We start from the raw sequence: 20,403 nt of genomic DNA, 5'->3' as shown, positions 1-20,403 counted from the left end.
GCCCGCTTGGATTTGATTCAGGATTGCAAGAGAAGGGCTCGAGTTTGCTCACATTTTTTTGCAAAACACGTTCCACGCTCCTTTTGTCTGTCTGTATGGCGAAGTTGACATTATAATGAAACATGTGGATCACTGTCAGACGCTGGCTTTCTTCCAAAACCATCAGTGCTTCTTTGCAAACTCTTCATGGAGGGGCTTCTCGTCGCCGATTTTTCTCACTTTCGTATGGCACTAATCAGACTGACAGACCGCACGTAGGTATTGTGGGCAGTGGCCCAGCAGGCTTCTACACTGCACAACAAATCTTAAAGGTTAGTATTTGTATTGGATGAATACAGCCTTTAAGTTAACAAATTTTCCCTCTCTCCCCCTCCCCCCTCCCCCCTGCCCCAGCTCCCTGGTTTTCCTCTAATCCCGGACTGTAAGTATTGAGGTTGCTGATTTGATTGAAATGAAAGAAGGGAAGTAAAAAACAGGGTGATAGGAACTGGGAAAAAACCCTGTAGGAGGGTACTCCCAAGTGGAGATAGCCCTCAGAGTTTTTAGTGGGGGTGTGTCAACTACTTCTCCAATTCAAACCTTGACCCTATTTCAGACCAAAATATGTAATGTTTAAGAACCCGTTTTCAAACTGAACACCAAAAGGGTTTAAATATGTAGCCATTTTCAGACCAAAACAGCTCAGAAACCATACCCCTTGGGGTGAATCGTACCTATATAGCTTTATATACAACAGCAACAACAATTTATTGGGTATTCCCACATGAGTACATGGTATTACCTATAATAAAATATGGCTAATAGAGTATTATCTAATTACAAAAGGGTCTCTCACTAATTTTAATAATTTAAGTCTGTCTATAAACCATACATGAATGGATATAGGCAGCTGTAACTCTGCATATAGTAGGATCAACATTGTTAAAATGAAAAATAATTTTAGAATTATTGTCAAGATCATTGAAATGGGGATATTTTCTTATTACGTCTTTGAAGAACTTTGAACGTAAGTTATCGTAAAGATGGCAATGTGGGATTAACCCCCCCCCCCCCCCCTGCCCCCACCTACCAGGGGTACTGAACCAGAGTTTAGAAGGGGTGTGCTGGCCATGCTGTGAAACCCTGGGTTCAAAATGGGGAAAAAATAGTTAATAAAAAATCAAAAATAGATTCCAATTTGTCACTGAAACAAAGTTCACTCATTTACAGTCTCATGATAATGCTTTGGTTGATGTTTATGAACGGCTTCCTGTCCCATTTGGTTTGGCAAGATTTGGAATTGCGCCTGATCACCCTGAAACAAAGGTAAGACAGGCTATCAGTGTGAAGTAGGTAAGGGAGCAAGTCAAACTCAAACCACAGGTGTCATTCACTCCCGGAGGGGGTACTCCAAAAAAATTGGGTAGGGGTGTGCGGCCCGCTTCTCAAAACCCTTTTCCTATTTATGATCAAAATCTGCGATTTTCCCGACCCTATTTATAACCTGAAGTAGCTTCTTCGAAAAGAAAAAATGAACCCAGGACTAGACTGCAAAAATCGATACCCTATTTATGACCAAAACAGCCGAAAAACCATACCCTTTGGCGCCGTACATACCTATATAGCCCATATAAGGGAGTACCCCCCCCCCCCCCCGGCATTCACTACTGGTTTGAAAATGTAATTCTGCATTCATTAGTATGAAACAACTTGGAGTATTTACTATTACCAGTATTATTCCAATTTGTTTTTTCACCCAGAGGGAGCGTACATAAAAAGTTACATGGGTGCTTGTAAAAAAAATGTGAAAGAATCCTTAAAGAGTGCCAGGCTCTCATTTTGTGGGCATGATTCACTTCTATTTTCACCCCTTATTTTACCAAGCAGCATTTTTGTCTTCTGCAATGTCTTTTTTTTTGGCAGGCTTTACCCTAAAATGTACCAGGATTACTCTAAGATGGGGCATTTTAGATTTGAACACTTTGAGTTTAACCACCAATTTTAGCCCCCTAAAAAGTGGGGTAGGTAGATAGGCTGTGATGTAGTCAGGTAGTCGGCTGTGAATAACAGTACTGTTATCTACAGACTTGAAGTAATAAAGGCAAGCTTTGGACATTGGGCTTCAAGATTATATTATGCCAGAATTTTGACATTTCATGTAAGATCTTAATGCTAAATGTCTTGTGCATTTTTTCCAGAATTGTATAAACCAGTTCATAGCTACTGCCCAGTCAGACAGGTGCTCTTTTATTGGAAATGTGGACATTGGAAAAGATGTAAAAATTGCAGAAATGTTGCAAGCCTATGATGCTGTTGTTATGGTAAGCTGAGGAATATTAAATTTTAATTTTAAAATATATGGGAAGGGGAAACCTCAGTTAATTTCGACTGAGTGCTTATAAATTTATTTGTTACAAAAAAAGTAATATTGATTCATGGTATTTACTATATTGCTTTTATTCTATTTCAATTTGAAGTGTTATGGAGCTGAAGATGACAGAACGTTTGGAATTCCTGGTGAGGTAACAAGTGAACAAATTTTTGTTGTTGTCTAATAATATACTGATTTTTGCAGCTTGATTCAAAATGTACTGCCTACATTAATCCCGTTCTTGTGTATTGTTTGAAAGAATGATCAATCAATCAACCAACCAACCAACCACCCACCCAGTATGAGTCAGTCAGTCAATCAGGCAATTTGCTCTTATGAAGGGCTAATACTCAAAACGTCAGCACTCAAATCTCTTAACGGTGGCCAAGTTACCTAGGCTTATAAACTCTGTTGATGAAACCAAACAGTTGGTCAGTCAGTCAGCTGAACAGCCTGACCCAATCAACAATCATCCAATCAGACACTCAGTCAAGCAATAAAAATAAATATATATATTTTGAATCAGGAAACCAACTACCGTAGTTTGTGCAACCAACCATTCAACTGACTTTAATACCATCCGACTGACCAACCAACTGGTCAAATCGATGGACTAGCAAAATGACCAGTTATGACCAGTTATTAATCAACCAGGGACAATAATAAGGCATTAAATACAGCGTATGTCTATGTTAAATTAACACCTGTGAAATAAATTTTGTTAATTTGCAGAGTTTAGAAGGGGTGTATTCGGCAAGAGCATTTGTAGAGTGGTATAATGGACTGCCTGCTAATTCCCATGTATGTTACAGTAGAATTAATTCTCCACAATTTAACTTTTTAACACTTTTGAAACTACCAACCAAGTAATTTGTTTATTGCCTGTGGTATCATTTTTAGCTAGCGCCAGATTTGAGTTCTGAGACAGCTGTGATATTGGGTCAGGGAAATGTCGCTCTTGATGTTGCCAGGATACTGCTCTCTCCAATCGAACTTTTGGAGGTAAGTTGAGTAGGGGTTTGTTAAATATCTAATTAGGATGGACTAAATTTTACTTAGCATGGACCACATGATAGATTTGCTCTCACTCATTTGTATACAGTGTAAAAATAGCGGGGATGAAGTATATGATGGGCAAGTAATGGTCCCTGTGTCCCTGTTGTAATAAAAACCCTGATTAGTTCAGCCTCTCTAAGGTAACACAATTGAGTGGTCATGAAGCTTCTGTTGGTTATGTATTGACCATTAGTATGATGAAGCTTGTGCCAGAAAGTCAGAAAGGGAGTCTCTTTTGCAATCTTACCTACCAAAAGTAATTTTGCCAAACATAATCCAGGATTTCTAGATTTCCCAGTTTGTGGCGTGTTCCATTTTGTCTTTTGTTTTTTCTCCATTTTGTTCGGATTCCTTAAGACAAGTTGTGTTCAGGGCGTGAACACCACCTAACAGCTACTGTCTGTTTTGAGATAAAAAGGTGATTTAAGACATTAAAGGGATTTCATGTAAGGTTTAAAAATTAATAAATATTTGTTCAATGTAAAGATCATAGTGAGCAGCAGAAATAATCATGTGGCTGTGTTCCTTGTTTGGCTAGCTTCTGTGTAGATGATGCATCAACATGTCAACTACATGTTTGCTAGCTGTTGTTTGCAACTTTCAAATTTACAAGAAGAACTACATGTATCAGTAAGCATATTTAGAAGAAAATTTTAATGTATTTCATTCCAGACAGCTACATGTTAGCAATAAATGGCAGGTTAACGTTTATCATTTCCTGTTGGTCATATAGAATGTAATGCTAAATCTCTCAATTCGTTACTAATCATCACCTTTTGATGTTGTAGAAAACAGACATCTGTGAACATGCCTTGGAAACATTAAGGAAAAGCTGTGTAAAGACAGTTTATATTGTTGGTAGGAGAGGCCCATTACAGGTAGGGCAGAAACATGGCTTGGGTTAACATATGAGGCAAATATTGTTGCTACAATAAGATTTAACAAAAGTGAAGAAAATGAAAATGAAGGGTTATATTCTTATCTTGGTTTCTTACCTGGTCACTTTAAAATTAAATATTATTATTTAGGTTAACAACTTACTTTCAATTGATTTTAGAATTATTGTGCCCAATCAAGTCAACCATTTCTTTCCATATATCTATTCTGCTCCCATTGCATTCCATTTCAAGTTCATTCGATTCCATTCCATGTCCTTCTTCTGGTAGTTCATCTGGCTCGGATCCCAAGCTGTTACTTCCTGTAGTAAAAGTCCCTGGTAACCCAAAAACTTAGCTAACCAGATGCTGGTTCTTCCTATTGATAATTTGCTGCACAATGTGTCACTATAGTAAAACATTTATTCAAGTGGAGTGGGGTGAGGCGATGGGGGAGATGGGCGGTGGGGGTAATCCCCCAAGCCTCCCATTGCAAATTAGCCCCTGAAACGTTCCTTTTTTTCCCAGGTGGCATTTACAATCAAAGAGCTACGAGAAATGACCAAGCTGCCTGGCTGTAAAGCTGTGTGTGACCCTGAAGACTTCAGAACAATACAAGAAAAGATTGCTAGTATGTTAAAGCTGTATCTTAATCAGAAGGTCAAAATGTTACTCTCAGAAGCCTACACTGTACCCTCTTGAGCAATCATCTCAACCCAATCTTGTTTCAATTAGTTCCTAGTCAAACACTGTATAATTTTACATCTTCTTCTGATCAATCTTCTCTAATGAGCAACTACGGTACCTTTTCTTGATCCTTGGGTTGACTACTGGCTATAATTTAAACTTCACCATAAAATTCCAATTTTCAAGAGTGATTTGTTTATTTTCTGTTTCTGCATCATTCTGGTAATAATAATAAAAATATATATTCCAGGTTTGAGCTTGCCAGAACATACATTTACCCCCAAGTTACCTCAGCCAAAGGAGTAACTTACAGAATTAAAAGTTTTTCTGGCCATTAATTTTGAATTTTTTAATTTGCATCACTTTGAAGGTATCCCAAGACCTCGCAAAAGACTTACTGAACTGATGTGTAAGACAGCATTGTAAGTGTACTCCTTAGTTGTTTGTTCAATGTGGCTCACATTCAATAGCTCAGCATGCTGTAGTCAATTATTTCTTATTGTTGTGACTGTGTATGCTGTAGTCAATTTCTTAGTCAACAAACTGTTGGGGACATTCCTTTGGAAATATTCCAAAGGAAGAGTACATGGAATAGATGGTATTCATGTTCTTGTGGGGCATATTAAACTGTTTTTGGAAACAGGACATGTATAATAGTATTCTGTTCATTTTCCCCCAACAGTAGAATGGGTGGAATACAGTTTACTTAAAATAAGAGGAATTGTGTTCTTTTGGGAAGGTTCGGTTCAACAAGAATAGGTAGAATTGTGTTCTTTTGGGAAGGTTCGGTTCAACAAGAATAGGTAGAATTGTGTGCTTTTGGAAAGTTCGGTTCAACGAGAATAGGTGGAATTATGTTCTTTTGGGAAGGTTCGGTTCAACGAGAATAGGTACAGTTGTGTTCTTTTTGGAACTGCTATTCTGTTTCTTCCTTTATTTCTGAACCAGAATAAGAATAGCCAGAATTTTCCCAAAAGAGCACACCTTAAGTCTTTAACCTGGCTTTCCTGTTATTTAACCAATGGCTATGTTTTGCCATCAGTTTGCTACATCATTTTTCATTTTCTCCTGAATAACCATTACAAACCAAACCAATGTCTTGTTTAACTTGACTTTGACTTTATTTTGCCATGTCAAGGGATGAAAACATTTCACAGAAGACTGCAAATAAAGAATGGAAGCTAAAATTTCAAAGGAGTCCAGTGGAACTATTGTCTGGTGCGACAGATGGAAACAGAGCAGCTGGAGTCAGATTTGAATTGAATGACTTAGTAGAGGTAAAACAAAAGTCACAGATGGGCCAAGACATTTTAGGATTTTTGTTTTTTCTTGGGTAGTAAAAGGAAATAAAAAGAAGTTAGGAGAAAAGGAAAAAACAAGTTGAAAGTTCCAAGGGAGTGAAGCCTCCTTCTCCGAGACCTCCTAGAGGATCGTAAAGTAGAATGGAAAGAGACTGTGAAGTGAAGGTTTCTTCTTGATCAACAAGCGAGTCAATGGTAGAGACCCAAATGACTGCCTTTCAGAATGAAAATCAGATGCTCTCAGCTCTGACCACTGGAACACAGTGCCAAGAACAGAACTGGCACGAGACATCAAAGGAATCCCAAAATGAATGGCTCAGTTTCATTTAAAATTACGCTGCTAGGTTTCAGTTCTTAATCTATAAATAATTGTCAAGAGGATAATTTTTTTCCAGTTTTTCGAATTCCCTTTTTTCTTGGAAAAAGTCGCTTAATTAAAAACTCATTACGATTTGTTTCGTTTCACTTTGAGGAAATCACTCCTAGATGTCTTTTTCTTGGTATTCTAGAATGCTTCCGTAGTTTTAATTTCAGCTCAGTTTTGACATTGTTTCTTTAAACTGTAGTCGCTCGAAGTCTTGAATGAGGTGTTTATTTTAAAGCTTGTTTCCTCTGCAGCAGAATGATGGATCAGTTCAAGCCAAGGGTTCTGGTGTTTATGAGGATTTACCCTGTGGACTGGTGAGGACCATTCTAACCTCAAAATATCAACCCTCCCTGTTCCTTCATGTTGTTAAAGTTGGAAATAAACCATCATCACTTTTAAGGAGTAATTCTGTTGAAACAGTACGGGATTTTCAAATTTCTTAGTCAGATTTCAAAATCTGTGTGATTGTAATTATCTCAAACTTTAATAGGTTCCGGGTTGTTGGGGCGGTTTTCAATTGAGAGTTGAAAATAATTCGCGATTGCATTAAGGACGGTGCCTACTAATACCGAAGTATTTTTGTGCGGTTTATGACTATGCGGGAAAAGCAGATCTTAGCAAGGGCTACTGGAATCCAAAAAGAAAATTGGGGGTAACCATGCATTTTTCAGAGATAACTAAGCAATAATATCTCTAAAAAACGCCAAAATATAAAGCAATGTATGTGATTTTTTCCTAAATTGAAGCTTAATTATTTTTGAAAAATGCATGGTTACCCCCAATTTTCTTTGAGATACCAAAAGAATTTGCTAAGTTCTGCTTTCTCCGCATAGTTTTAAACCGCACAAAAATGTCCCTGTGTTAGTAGGCACAACCCATAGGAAACCCGAGTATCTCAAGATGCGCAGAACGTATGCGCAGTAGCAAAAGTAGGCACCGTCCTTTTGTATTTGCTTCGAGTTCTGATTGGTCCATTGCGTTGTTTGTGTGTTTTGATTGGTCAGAGTAATTACTTTGGTTTTACCCCGGACACTCAACTGAGAAACCGCTCAATAGCACAGTAGTACGTATACATAGTGAACGTGGCTTCCGCAGGTTTGCCATTTTTCTTAAATTTAATATAACTTTGCTTTCACAGGTGTTTCGTAGCATTGGGTATAAAAGCATCCCAATCGATGATCATGTTCCTTTTGACAAAAGAAAAGGTGTGATAGCAAACGTAAATGGCAGAGTAGTAAACCCAGGTATGTGCATAATACTTGCTACAAACAGTGCGTTACTTTGACTCTTGAAGCGATACGTAAGTACTAATTTGTTTGGCTGAATTCATCTCCATAGATACTAGCGAAGAATCACACAATAATCCTTCATTAATTCCAGGTAAGCGGTTTAATCAGTAGCACATCATGCGAGATACTTTTGAATTGGTGTACTTGATTCTAGGGCGATTTTTAATTGACTATTGAAAAAAATTTTCATTAAATTTGCTTTACTAAGGCCATGATTGATTGAGAAAACTCGCGCTCCTTTATGAAGCAATTAGGAGTAAAACTAAAGGCAGTTGTGCCTGCTTGCCTACGTTTTCTTTGCGCTTGGCGCTTGGTATATATATTTTCTTCGAATTCTGGCCGGTTTATTGTGTTGTTTTGTAATCGCATGAGGTCGAGTAGAATTAAGGATTAATTTTCACGTATATTTTCAAAGTTTTCGCAAATTGCCCGAGTTGCGCAGTGAGTAATTTTGCCCTTTGTGAAAGGAAAATAATCAAGGAAAATAATTAAGGAAAAAATACCCTCTGTCTCGACCAATCTGCATTCAGTAATTTTGCCCTTTATGTTATAACGTCTCTTATATGGCCAGAGGTGTTACTTTGAGTTACGACGTTTTCAAAACCTAAACCAAACTTGATGTCCAGTCCTGAGATCAGAGACGCATATGCCAACTTACTACAACTTGAAGCAAAAACGTAAACCGGTGCAAAGCGTGGGAAAACGGAAATTTATCGAGATAAACTTACCGGTGAGCATAAAGTGGGTTTAGCTTGTGAAAAAGGTCATTCGTGGGCAATGTAGAGCGTTGTCGAAGAGAGATAGGAACTGAGATTCAGAGGCAGAACATTGGTTAAGGAGGCCGGAGCCTTGTTGTTTTACGATTAAGGGCATAGTTTGCGACTAGGGAGAATTCATTGTCATTTTGATTTTTGTCGCTCATAGGCCTGTATTGCAGCGGATGGGTGAGAAATGGACCAGTGGGCGTCATAGCAACCACAATGAATGATGCGTTTCAGACTGGCCAGCTTGTTGTAGAGGATTTAAAATCTGGTGAGTTGCCTTAAAAACCCACTCACACCTTCACAATGCTATTTTTTGGGATTAAAACAAATTGTACGAGTTTGTAAAGAACATGGTAATACAAACTAAAACACTCTTGAATCGCAGACAAGAATCCAACCCAAGCCCTTCCGAACACGGCACACGGTGATTCTGTTACAGGCAGAACTCAAGAGCTTTTAAAAGGACATCATATAAGACCCACAGCCAATAGTATAACTATTTCAACAACTCAATTTCTCTTGCGTAAGCTTGTATTTTTGCACAGTTTATGACTATGAGGGAAAGCAGATCTTAGTATGGGCTACTGGAATCCAGAAAGAAAATTGGGGGTAGAGGTGCATTTTTTTTCTAAAAAGCAGTAAAATACAAAGCAAATCGAAGCTTTATTATCTCTGTAAAATGCATGGTTACCCCAAATTTTCTTTTGGATACCAAGAGCACTCGCTAAGTTCTGCTTTCTCCGTATAGTTTTAAACCGCGCAAAAATCTCTCTGTATTAGTAGGCAACACCCATAGGAAACCCGAGTATCTAGAGATCCACAGAACGTATGCGTAGTAACAAAAGTAGGCACCGTCCTTAACAAGTGGAGGAAATTCTTAAGATATTATTTCTCGCTCCTTTACAAACTGAAACTCATTACTTTTTCGAAAGAACAGCAGGTGTTCAACACTGATGTGCATGTTTTACTTGACAAAAAGAAGTTGGGAACAGCCAACCTATCTTAACCTTTTTTTCAGTGTAACGGGAACTATAGTGTACTTCATTGTTTGGCGTAATCTTTGCTTATGCCAGGGTTTGTAACCTCTTTAATAACATTGTTTCCGTCCCGTTGAAGGTAATACTATGAAATCAGCAGGAACTACCAAAGGATTTCAGGCCATACAAAGTTTATTACTTTCAAGAGGTAAGCAGTTGAAACGTGTCTCTGCATTCCCGATTTGTAACTTCTATTCAAGCGAAAGAACTTGTGAAGAATAACATACCTTGTGATACTTGCAGATAGGCCTTGGATTTGAGCAAACAAACCCACTGATTCTGATTGGCTTCTTGCTAGTAGGCTATCATCTCTCTCTTAGCCATCAACTATTCTCGCTTGTCTACGATTGGTTAAAAAAACGTCACCTGACTCAATATGCCCCAACAAAACTCGAGACATAAATATTTTGTTCACGTGACGCAATATGCCCCAACAAAACTCAGACATAATTATTCTATACACGTGACGCAATATGCCCCAACAAAACCCGAGGCCGGCATAATTATTCCATTCACGTGACGCAATATGCCCCAACAAAACCCGAGATATAATTATTCCATTCTATTTTTTCCGAGTGTACCTGTGTCACTGAAAACTCTATCGTTTATTCAGCAGGCTTAAAATAGACCATCACATTTATTCCATTCGCATATGCCACTGTAACAAAAGGGTTTTTGTGCTCTCCAAACGCCTTTTAGTATTCCAAATGCGCGGGCGATGCGCGAAGCTAAACGATACAATATGGGAGTTGTTGAACGGAGAACGGAGAAACGAGGACGGGGGGAGAAGGCTTTGGAGAACACTAAACTTGCTGCATGGCATTTGTAACAGAATGCCAAGGTACAGAGTCTTTGTAACTCGTTCGCAGAGGCGAAGCAGAAATAAACCTTCAACAAAACTGGAACTCTTCAACTTGTTTATTCGTAGTCTTCACACGTACACTCCAGTGACTTATGGTGACTCGGTGTAGCGCGGTACGGCGGACGATCTTGGCAATTCTGGTAATTCAGCAGTTCGGTGATTCTGGTCATTCAATGTCGTTTAATGTACAAGCTTGCTTTATATGCTCAGAGAATATAAATTTAAGTGAACTAGTCATAACAAGTTTTTTCGAAGAGGACCCACGTTGTCTGGGGTAGGGAGGTTATCGAAGACACCACCTATCTCGTGAACATTACCGACAAAATTTTATTGGCTAGAGCAAATAGCTAAATTAGTCGTTACTAAAAATCTGGCTTTAGAAAGGGTGTTATTACTGGAAATAGGACCGCTGCTAACACTACGAGTTAGTTCTTTGATGTTCCAAAGAGTATTTGCTAGTTACCTCGCTGTCGCATAACGATTTCTCTTCTCGGAACAAATAATGTCTGCGGACTTCTGAATATGTTCACGCCAGATAAAGCAGGTTTATTCTAGAATGCGGCACTGTAGGATTTCCGAAAATACAAATATTTTGGCGAATAAAATTTGCACTACCGCTTCATACCTGGCGTATAGATTTCACCAAGGAGGACTACGTTCAAAACAAACATGGCGACCAACTGACAAGGCCTTTCGACGAAACTTGTTTTCCAGTTGCATATGTAAATTATGTGTTGAAAGTAAATGCAAATGAGGTTTTCCCTGATCAAGATGATGTTGATTAATACTTTCTTGGCTTCGATAAAAAGAATTTCACAGGGACTACGTTCCTGTTTCAAACATATTTTAAAACTGAGAACATTTTGCGCACATGGAAATCGTTCTGCACTACACACCTGAAAACGCTAAGCTAGAAATTTAATCCGCTTTCGAAGAAACTTATATAAAGCGTTCCTTATCTCAAAATATTAAAATTATTTTGTTCTGTTTGAGAAGTTGAAATGTCTTCGGTACATTCTCGTGAAAAAAGCCCAGTAAAATCTAACAATGGGCCTACGTGGGCCTTAGGAGCCGATTTCTTAACATTGCAAATGTATTTCTCATTATCGAGATGTCCTGGATTAGCTGTTAATTATTTCGTTTATCTGATTTCGGAAAGCGCAAAGTGAGCAGTTATTTAGGGTGGTTTTTTAGGCATTATGCGGCCTTATGAGTGAGTTTCTTTACATTGTACTGTCCGTTGTCGTAGTTGACCGCGCGAAACGTACTTACTTTACGAAACGTACTGTTTACTGAAAATTACCAAGAACAGTAGCAATCAATAGGCACATTGATTCACACCGACCAACAAACAATCCACCTTTAAATAAACAGAACAAAACCGAATTCTTTCCTTGATCGCTTGAAGTCGTTAGCAACAATTCTTCATTGTTCATTTTCGTGATTTCTTAAATGGAACTTGTAATAGCAAATATCCCGGTGTTGTGTGAAGCGAAGAGATATTTCACAACCAAGCTTTAACTAGGAGAACTTGGGTTGTGTCAAAGCGAAAGCGATTCGAGAGTTGTTCAAGGCGCTAAATAGACATTGTCATTCAAATGCATTGTAGCAAAAAGTGATCATCCACCTTTGCCGAAATTTGAAGAGCTGTCCATATACATTTGGATGAGAATATGTTTTGCGCCTTTGTGACATATAGAGTGTTTTCATTCGCGTGACTACCGGCCATATTGGTTTCACTGAAACAAAAGAAAGTATTTGCACAAAAATAGAGTTCAATTCCCAGAGGTTTAGTTTGGGACACCAACATAGCCGCCATTTCTTTGTTTTGGGACACCAACATGGCCGCAGTGACGCCATGTGAAAACGCTCTATATTAACTGTTTCTTAGTGATTGTTCAGGTTCATTTCATGTACCAAGAGCCGAGAAAACGAGCTTTCTCTACGTACGTTACATGGCGTTGAACGGGCAACCAAAGAGACCGCTGCGCGCGAGACAGCCTTAATTTATTACACTGCAGGCTCCAAGGATCTTTTTCTCTTGTCTACATCGGCGTGTAAAGCAAATTTTACCTAAAAATTCCATTTTCTCACGATTTCGATTGTTTTGTTGTTAGCAGCTTTGATCACAAGGAAACTTATTAAACTTTATTGCGAACGTTGCTAGGTTGCCTGAGCACGAAGTAGGCATTTCTTCAAAAGCCGTTACAAATGAAAAGAAAACGAAAACCAATGACCAATAACTTCAACAGGTTTACCATATAACAGCTTTGTGTTTTCTAAATAATTGCTCTTTTCTGGCGTGCCATGATTGGCTAAGACACGGCAAGTGTTTAATTAATGTGAGCGATAGTGATTTTGTGACCATGTATATGTATATGTTGGGCTCAAACCATCTCGTGCTTTCTTTTATCTTCGTGTTAAACAAGCTTCTTCCTCACAGCCATGAGTTGGATTGTTGTGGTTTTGGCAGCCCTTGATTTAGCGGGATTCTTCTTTAACGTGTGGATGCTACTACGCTGCTTCAGGAGCGGCACAAAGTGCGCTTTTCTTCATAGGTGCAAGCCCCTGTTAATTTGTCAGTTTGTCTACCAAGTCTCAATGCTTGTCGTGATAACCATCAAAGCTTGTTTTGTGGTGGATGGTCAGGCCGAAGAATCCTGCCGTGTGCTCAACGTATTGGCGACTTGCGTCCATATTTTCTTGCTTTCCAACTTAACAGCATTGACGGTGGCCGCTTTTCGTCACATAGAGAATCAAACCAGCGAATTATCCCTGAAGCTACTGATGTTAGCGCCAGTGTGTATGCAGTTCATTTGTTTGTCCCTTTGGGTATATAGATGTTTGTATCACGAGTTTGACTCGCAAATAATCGTCCTGAACGTCTTCTTTGTTTCCTTGCTTCTGCCGTTGCTTTTGAGTTTGAAGAAATACACTCAACCTGACCAAGTTACTACAGAACAAAAATCGCCGTTTCTGTGGGACACCTCAAAAGAAGACAAAAGAGCTTGCCTTGTAATAACATCGTTGATTATATGTTGTGGAGCGTTGGTGGGTCTAGAGCCTTTCCCATCTCGCGAAGAATTCGTCAAGAAGATTATCGGTTTGCTCTCAATGAACTTTGTTGTCGGAATTGTTCTGCCCATAGCATTCAATTGTCTGTTCGATTCAATTTGTAAGGAAGAAAATGAAGATGAAAATGGAGTGAAAACTGTTGTTATGTATTGAAGGAAAAAACGACAGCAACAATATCAGCAAAAAAAAAAAACTTGTTAAAGAGAGATACAAGTTCAAAGAAACAGTTAAATTATTTTACTGCCTTTAGTTTTTGAGGGATAGAAACTAGAGGGATACATTTGCATATTTGAAATTCGTTAAGTTTTTATTACAGTATAGGCCTGCTAACGCAAACCTTTCGTTGTCTGGAAACGGGTACTAATTTTCCGTGGGTACTTAAATGACGATCACATAGTTATGGTTTCTGAGGTATTAGCCCTTCTACGCAGATGTTTACACACTCCTTACCCACTCCTCCCACGTTTGCCCACTTTGAAAAGAGAGTCGCAGTCTGGGACGAGAGAGGGCGCACGTTCAATTATGGGATTGTTTGGCGCAACACCACAACCGCGCGCCCTGAATCACACATGCAAGCATGTTTGCGGTGCTATCTCTCTCTCACAAAGCTTTTCAACTTGATTAACCGAAAAAGCTTTAGGGAGTGGGATTTAGCTCTTCTACCAGATTCATATGTCACTTAGGTCGCGTTCGATTGACCGTATTCCGGAATGAGAATAAGCGAAATAGCTGTTACATTTCTCTATTTAGGTAAATTAGAAAGAGGTATCTACAAACTTTCGGTGATACAGGATAATTTAAGAGCAATTTCGTATTCCAGTAACTTCAAAAACCTCTCATGAGGGATTTCTAGTTATCATTTGCATTTGTAATTATTTGTATTCTAGTAACCATTTGTAGTCCTTAAATATGTCCTACCTAGTGCTAGGGTTGAGGATGGTAAATTTTAAGTTCGGTAATGATTTAACAAAGAGTTAGTGTTTTTTTTATCATGGTAAAAAGGTGACGTACGTTCAGTTTTTAAGACAACTGGTTCCTTTTAACGGGATTCGGGACCGGTTTGACCTTGTAATACACCGATGCAACTCTCTTAACCGCTGGGCTATTGTGTCGTAAGTTTTGTTGTGTTCTCTGTCGTTGTTCAGTACAAGAGACACATTGTCTCGCCCCAGTCATGTTTACAAATGGCTGTCAGCCAAAACGATAAGGGATAGTGGCGCCAAAGGCTATGGTTTTTGAGCCGTTTTGGTCTAAAATAGTGTATGATTATAACCATTTTGGTGTCAGAAAACGGGTATAGATTTTACAGAAATGGGTATGAGACCAGGTCTGAAAATGGGTATGAAGTTTAGAAACAGGGTTCCACATCATCACATATTTTGGTCTGAAATAGGGTCAGGGTTTGCAGAACCGTGCCGCACACCCCCACCAAAAATTCTGGGGCCGGTTGTTCGAGAGCCGATTAACGCTAATCCACGATTAAAAGTTAACCAAGGTTTTCATATTGCTCGTTTAAAATGGTTTGAAAGCTTATTTGAAGCTAATGTTAAAGAAAAGTCTTAATCAAAACTGAGGGCCAAAAAAGGTTTTGGAGAATCTTTATTATTTCATCATTAAACTCAAATCAAAGTTCATGTTAATCCAGGATTAGCTTAAACGGGTTTTGAACAACTGGACCCTGAAGAGTGCCTCCCTCCCGGTAACGATACTCCTGGGCTGACTCCGTCCCCGGAGTGCGACGTTAAGTAGGCTCAATTTTATCAGTAATGAGCATCTTTTCTTTAACGGTGGACTTTAAAGTTGATCTGAGGTTCATTTGATATACAGATGGCAATTTAACCTTCTAAGGAAATTAAAATAAATTACGTGATGGTAATGATGACTTTATTTTCCCTCGGGTTGATGCCGAGGCTGGTTGGGCTTCTATCAATACAACTGCACGAGTATGCTAATATGCCGAGAAAGTACCGATTCGGTCATAGTTTAGCTTCGTCATTCATTCTGTTTAATGGATTGCAGAACGCAGCAGAAAGGGGTTGAGTGACTCTTTGTGTGCAAATCGCGTGAGATTAATTTAAGCGTGATTAAGAAGAATACCATCGAGCTTCTCCAAATGTCCGGGACATTTGTGTTTCTTAACGCAGATCCTGCACGAGCGCCATGATATGAATTAAGCAGGAAGAAAAGTCCAGACCTGCCTACCGCGAAACGATGTCTGTTTAGTTAAGCTAAGACCTTCTGGGACCATCTTGTCCAATTTACGCGGCGTGCGCTGTCTCGCGTATGATGGAAGTCGCAGAAGGTCTACACAAGTCTTCTTCCTTCATATCAGATAACATTCTTTGCTATCATCCTTAAATTCGCTTCCCACGAAATGTATCCTGTAAGTCCACAAAACCACTCAGAAGACCTTCAAACATACTGCCGGAACACGGAAGCTGAGCTATCGTCGATTGAAATGAAACGAAATCAAATTTTCCTCTCCCCCCTCGCTTTCTCCCCATCTGCATGAATATTTGTAAAAAGTTAATAAACGCTGACTCTTTTTCATGTTCTTTTTGTAGGCGTCAGACCGGTATTCTTTGATCAGTGGCACAAAATCGACCAAGTTGAACAGGAAAGAGGAAAAGAACTTGGAAAACCACGAGAAAAAATTACTAGCGTGGAAGAAATGTTGGACATTGCCCATGAACGCAACGAGAGATAGTACTGGGTAATCTCGAAGCACAAATATTTCATTGTTGGTCATAATACATAAAGTTGTAAACTTTCAAGGAAGCTGTAAGGCCACCACAAGGAAGCCAGTTTATCCCAGGGGGATGAGGTCGGGGTGGGGGAGTAACTTCCCATACATTCCCTTAAATGAAATCGAAGCGATGCACTCACAACTTACAAACCAATCATTGAGGTTTTTGTCAGTGGATTTATGTCGTACGCGTGCGCAGATGTTGTAAAATCAGCGGAATCTCATGGACAATAAAAATATGGCGGCCGAAGAGGAGGTTGTGAGAGCATCGCTACTAAAGCCCAGGCCCTGTTTCTACCCCCACCCCCTCCCCGCTGGATCTTCCCTCGTTCAAACATGACAGAAAGGTTGAAGGGATGAGCATGTCACTCTCAGAGGGCAAACTTAGATGTAATGTAGGTCATTGAAAAAATCCCCCAGTGAGGTGACAAGTCCAAACATAAATTTTTAACATTACATGTTAATTACTCTCACGAAACTGAGGATAATTTGACTAGCCATTTAAACGCACAGTTCACCAGAAAAACAGGGTGACATCCTTGTGGGTGATGGCGCGTGGGGCCAGGGCCCATACCCCTCTTAGTACTGACAGGATAATGAGGCCTGTAGGTGCGAAATTTATTTCAAAAATTAAAGCACTATCATTTGGTCACTCTACAGTTCCATCTAGTCCAGCTGTGCATTTCTCACGACTCCCGAAGAGTTTTCGGGCCCGAGAAGTTTTTTTTTTTTTTTCAAATCCGTTCCCTATCGATTGGTGGAAGCTTTTTGTTTAAACTATCCCAATGCTAATCTTGTAAAGTTTCAACTGCAATTCAAATTATTAAAAACTGAATTTCTGGTGGTGAACATTGTGCGCGTCAAGTAGTTTTTCGGGACCGAAATGTTTTCGAGAGTTTTGAGAAACGGACCTCATTCTGGAAACGAATAAATGTTAGTCTTTTTTTCTCGCAAATAAGGAACAAATAAATTAAAACGTGGAAGAAACAATTTTATTTTTATAATAAAAGAGAAACGGTGATATTTCCCTTTGATCTTCTTAGAAGGTAATAAACGGCCTCGTAACCTCTTATAAAATATTCTTTAAATCGAATTAAAGTAGCCCTGTAGTACAAGATAACTGTTGTCAAGGGAGACCTGTCAAAATACACCTACGATAAGTGAAACTGTGAAGTATTTCAGCTAATTTTCCAAACCTCATTATACATTACTTAACACATTTACAAAGAAAACATAGAATAATACCCGTAGTCACCGTTTAAATCATTTAACGACATAATGCGGGATAAATTCCAATTTTTCATTTCCACTTCCACTTCTTGCTTTTAAACTTGACAAAAGACATCGGGTTAGTCACAAAACCTCCCACACAAACAATCCCAGGCGAATTAGTAGTCGGTATGTTCTTCTAGCACAGCCCTTGATTTCGTATGCCTTTCCTACATTAGTGGTCTCACCCAACCACTTACAAGACTGCTTCATAACAATAGTATTCAGCGAGTCGTCACAAAACTCTGCCGAATAAGAATTTTATTCACCGAAATTCAGGCCACCCAGTCATCTTCAAACGTATGTAGTTTTTTACAAGATCCCTTGTAAAGACCTGCCCTTCGAGTTACATCGAAGAAACTGGTAGTTAACAAATCAACAGCAGTTTTCTATGGTCTATACTCTTATAGGCCATAAAATGACGTTAAGAAATGTTCAGAACTCAAGTGGAACCACGAGCCGCAGGCGAGTGGTTTCACTGCCAAGTTTTGGACATTTTATGGCGTCATTTTATGGTCTATAAGAGTATAGACCATAGAAAACTGCCGTCAATTTGTTTTTTACAATAACATGGAAAAAGTACGAGCGAAATTGGCCATTTTTTTTTTCGTTGAGAAAGCGCGCGCGTTACGTCTGGCGTCATTTTTATTGTCTGTACTCTTATAGACAATAGCTACAAGCCAATCAACGCGCGAGAATTTGGACAGTTGTTGTAAAAATGTCTTTAAACTCGAGAAAGACCACATTAGAAATGTTAAGAACTACTATAAAGGATCCCATTTCTCAATCATGCGTTGACTTACAACCACCCAATTGACTTTCAAAACGCAAGTGTGATTGATAAAGGTGAGTCATGGCACACTGCCATGACTAATGAAGCAGCTAACAATTCTATACCGTTACCTAGCCAATACTCGATTCGTTTAAAATAGCTATTCGTAATTAGTTTACTATTCCGCTATTCTTTCACACTCACTTATGTTTATATGTTTATTCATTAGCGCGCTTGTTATCATTCGTCAAAGGCTACGGTCTGGTAGCCTAAAGCTCATTTCTTTAAGAATTTTTTAAACAGAGAACGTTTTTTCGCTTTTAGTATGTATAATCCTGGTTACTCGTCCATTTATACTCTTATAAAAATTACATTTAACATCCGCGAGGCCGTGCTATAAGATTTCCGCACAGCCCCAGACATTAATCATGTATACATTTGCGACTCAAACTCTATTAATGTTCGTTCTTTGTGTAAGAGGATTAGTCTGAAAGTGATGCATGTATAATTAATGTGCGGAGCTGTGCGGAAATATATCCGCCCGTGCTTCAGCTTGTAGTTCTGTTGTAGTCGTCGCTGTTTATGCTATTATGACGGAAGTACTTATCATGAATCAGCTGCCATAACTCAAGACGAACAAACTGGTTTTCATCCCTCAGGTAATTGAATTCTTTTCATATCTAATTTCCTCTGTGCTCAGTCACACGGGTATGATATATATTTATTTGAGTTGTTTAAAACATGCAACCATTTAGAAGGGAGAAAACACAATTTTACTGAATAAACTGAGATAATTTGCTTAAACTAAGATAATGTGCTTTCGCTTGTAGTTCTGTAGTAGTCGTCGTTGTTTATGCTATTACCACGGATATACTTATAAACACGCTGCCATAAGTCAAGGCGAGCAAACTACTTTTAATCTCTCAGGTGATTAACTGTTTTCCCTATCTAATTTCCTCTGTGTTCAGTCACACGGGTGTCATATATTTATTTGAGTTATTTATACCCTGCAAACATGTAGAAGGAAGTAAACACAATTTTGGTGAATAAACTGAGGTAATTTGCTTAAACTGAGATAATGTGCTTTCGTTTGTAGTTCTGTAGTAGTCGTCGCTGTTTGTGCTATTGTCACAGATGTACGTATGAACAAGCTACCATAATTCAAGACGAGCAAACTGCTTTTCATCTCTCAGGTAACTGATTTGTTTTCTCATCTAATTTCCTCTGTGTTCACTCGTGTATCATATACATTAATATCATTATTTTAGTTCGTTAAGCCGTGCAGCCATTTAGAAGGAAGTAAACACAATTTTGGCAGTTTGGCTGATCTTGGTGTTATAGTACAATGTATATTTTTTCTTACACATGATCAGCTGTTGCCAGCTTTGGTTAGCGTTTTATTTGGCGAAAGCTTTTGTGGCGGTTTCATGTTAAAACATTCAGCTCTGTGAACCAGAGTAGTTCAATTGTTTAATTGCTTCTTTTACATTAGGTCAATAGATTTTAAAATAAAACTGAAGAAATCACTGAGTGTAATAATCTCCTAAACGAGTTTAATGTCTTGGACCTACCATTTACATTTTGGTGGTCAAGTGGACAGCCTCTGTTTCTTTGGCCGCTGTGCGCAAATTAACACATTTTTTTGTATATTTTTATCCTGACTTTAAATATTCGTAATAACTAATTGCTTCTTTTGTAAATGAGTTCTAAACAGTGTGAAACAAACTTCTAATAACAATAAATCTTTAATGAGGAAGCCTAAAGTTGTTTACAGAAAGGTCTAAAACTTACACTTAAATTAAAGTAACCATCAACAGATAAGAAAGGAGACAAAGTTAGATTAATTATATGCTAAAATTCATGCTTAATGTACTGGAAATAGAACTATGGATTACAATGTGACTTTGGATAGTGGGTGTCTCTCTTAGAGTAATATCTAACTGGGCATTCTAT

General features: G+C 38.7%; 2 protein-coding genes across 6 annotated transcripts in view; both read left to right on the top strand.

Moving 5' to 3' along the window:
• The first annotated feature begins 4 nt into the window (after positions 1-4).
• LOC146458546 (NADPH:adrenodoxin oxidoreductase, mitochondrial-like) lies at positions 5-19,640 on the top strand. 3 transcript variants are annotated; one of them, XM_085090801.1, is made up of 17 exons: positions 5-311; positions 1,210-1,305; positions 2,178-2,300; positions 2,457-2,501; positions 3,083-3,151; positions 3,251-3,352; positions 4,195-4,284; positions 4,810-4,912; positions 5,339-5,390; positions 6,107-6,245; positions 6,888-6,950; positions 7,775-7,880; positions 7,975-8,016; positions 8,850-8,957; positions 9,806-9,874; positions 16,228-16,376; positions 17,070-17,486. In XM_085090801.1, exons 1-16 carry the CDS (start codon positions 123-125, stop codon positions 16,368-16,370), a joined length of 1,539 nt encoding a protein of 512 aa, XP_084946927.1. In that variant the 5' UTR covers positions 5-122; the 3' UTR covers positions 16,371-16,376; positions 17,070-17,486. The 3 variants fall into 3 exon arrangements, with proteins under 3 accessions (XP_084946927.1, XP_084946928.1, XP_084946929.1); XM_085090802.1 differs by lacking the exon at positions 17,070-17,486 and adding an exon at positions 19,547-19,640 and having other exon boundaries at positions 8-311; XM_085090803.1 differs by lacking the exons at positions 5-311; positions 17,070-17,486 and having other exon boundaries at positions 2,457-2,496; positions 16,228-16,783.
• LOC146458545 (neuropeptide FF receptor 2-like) overlaps positions 19,512-20,403 on the top strand; it is a 39,939-nt gene continuing 39,047 nt past the window's right edge. For all 3 annotated transcript variants that reach the window (XM_085090806.1, XM_085090805.1, XM_085090808.1), the window contains exon 1: positions 19,512-19,643. The gene's annotated coding sequence lies outside the window, so the exon portion shown is untranslated. The remainder of the gene's footprint in view (positions 19,644-20,403) is intronic.

The sequence above is a fragment of the Pavona decussata genome, unplaced genomic scaffold (genome assembly GCF_977016875.1).
Source record: "Pavona decussata unplaced genomic scaffold, jaPavDecu1.1 SCAFFOLD_233, whole genome shotgun sequence".
Taxonomy (NCBI): Eukaryota; Metazoa; Cnidaria; class Anthozoa; order Scleractinia; family Agariciidae; genus Pavona; species Pavona decussata.
This window is presented reverse-complemented; position numbering and strand designations above follow the sequence as displayed.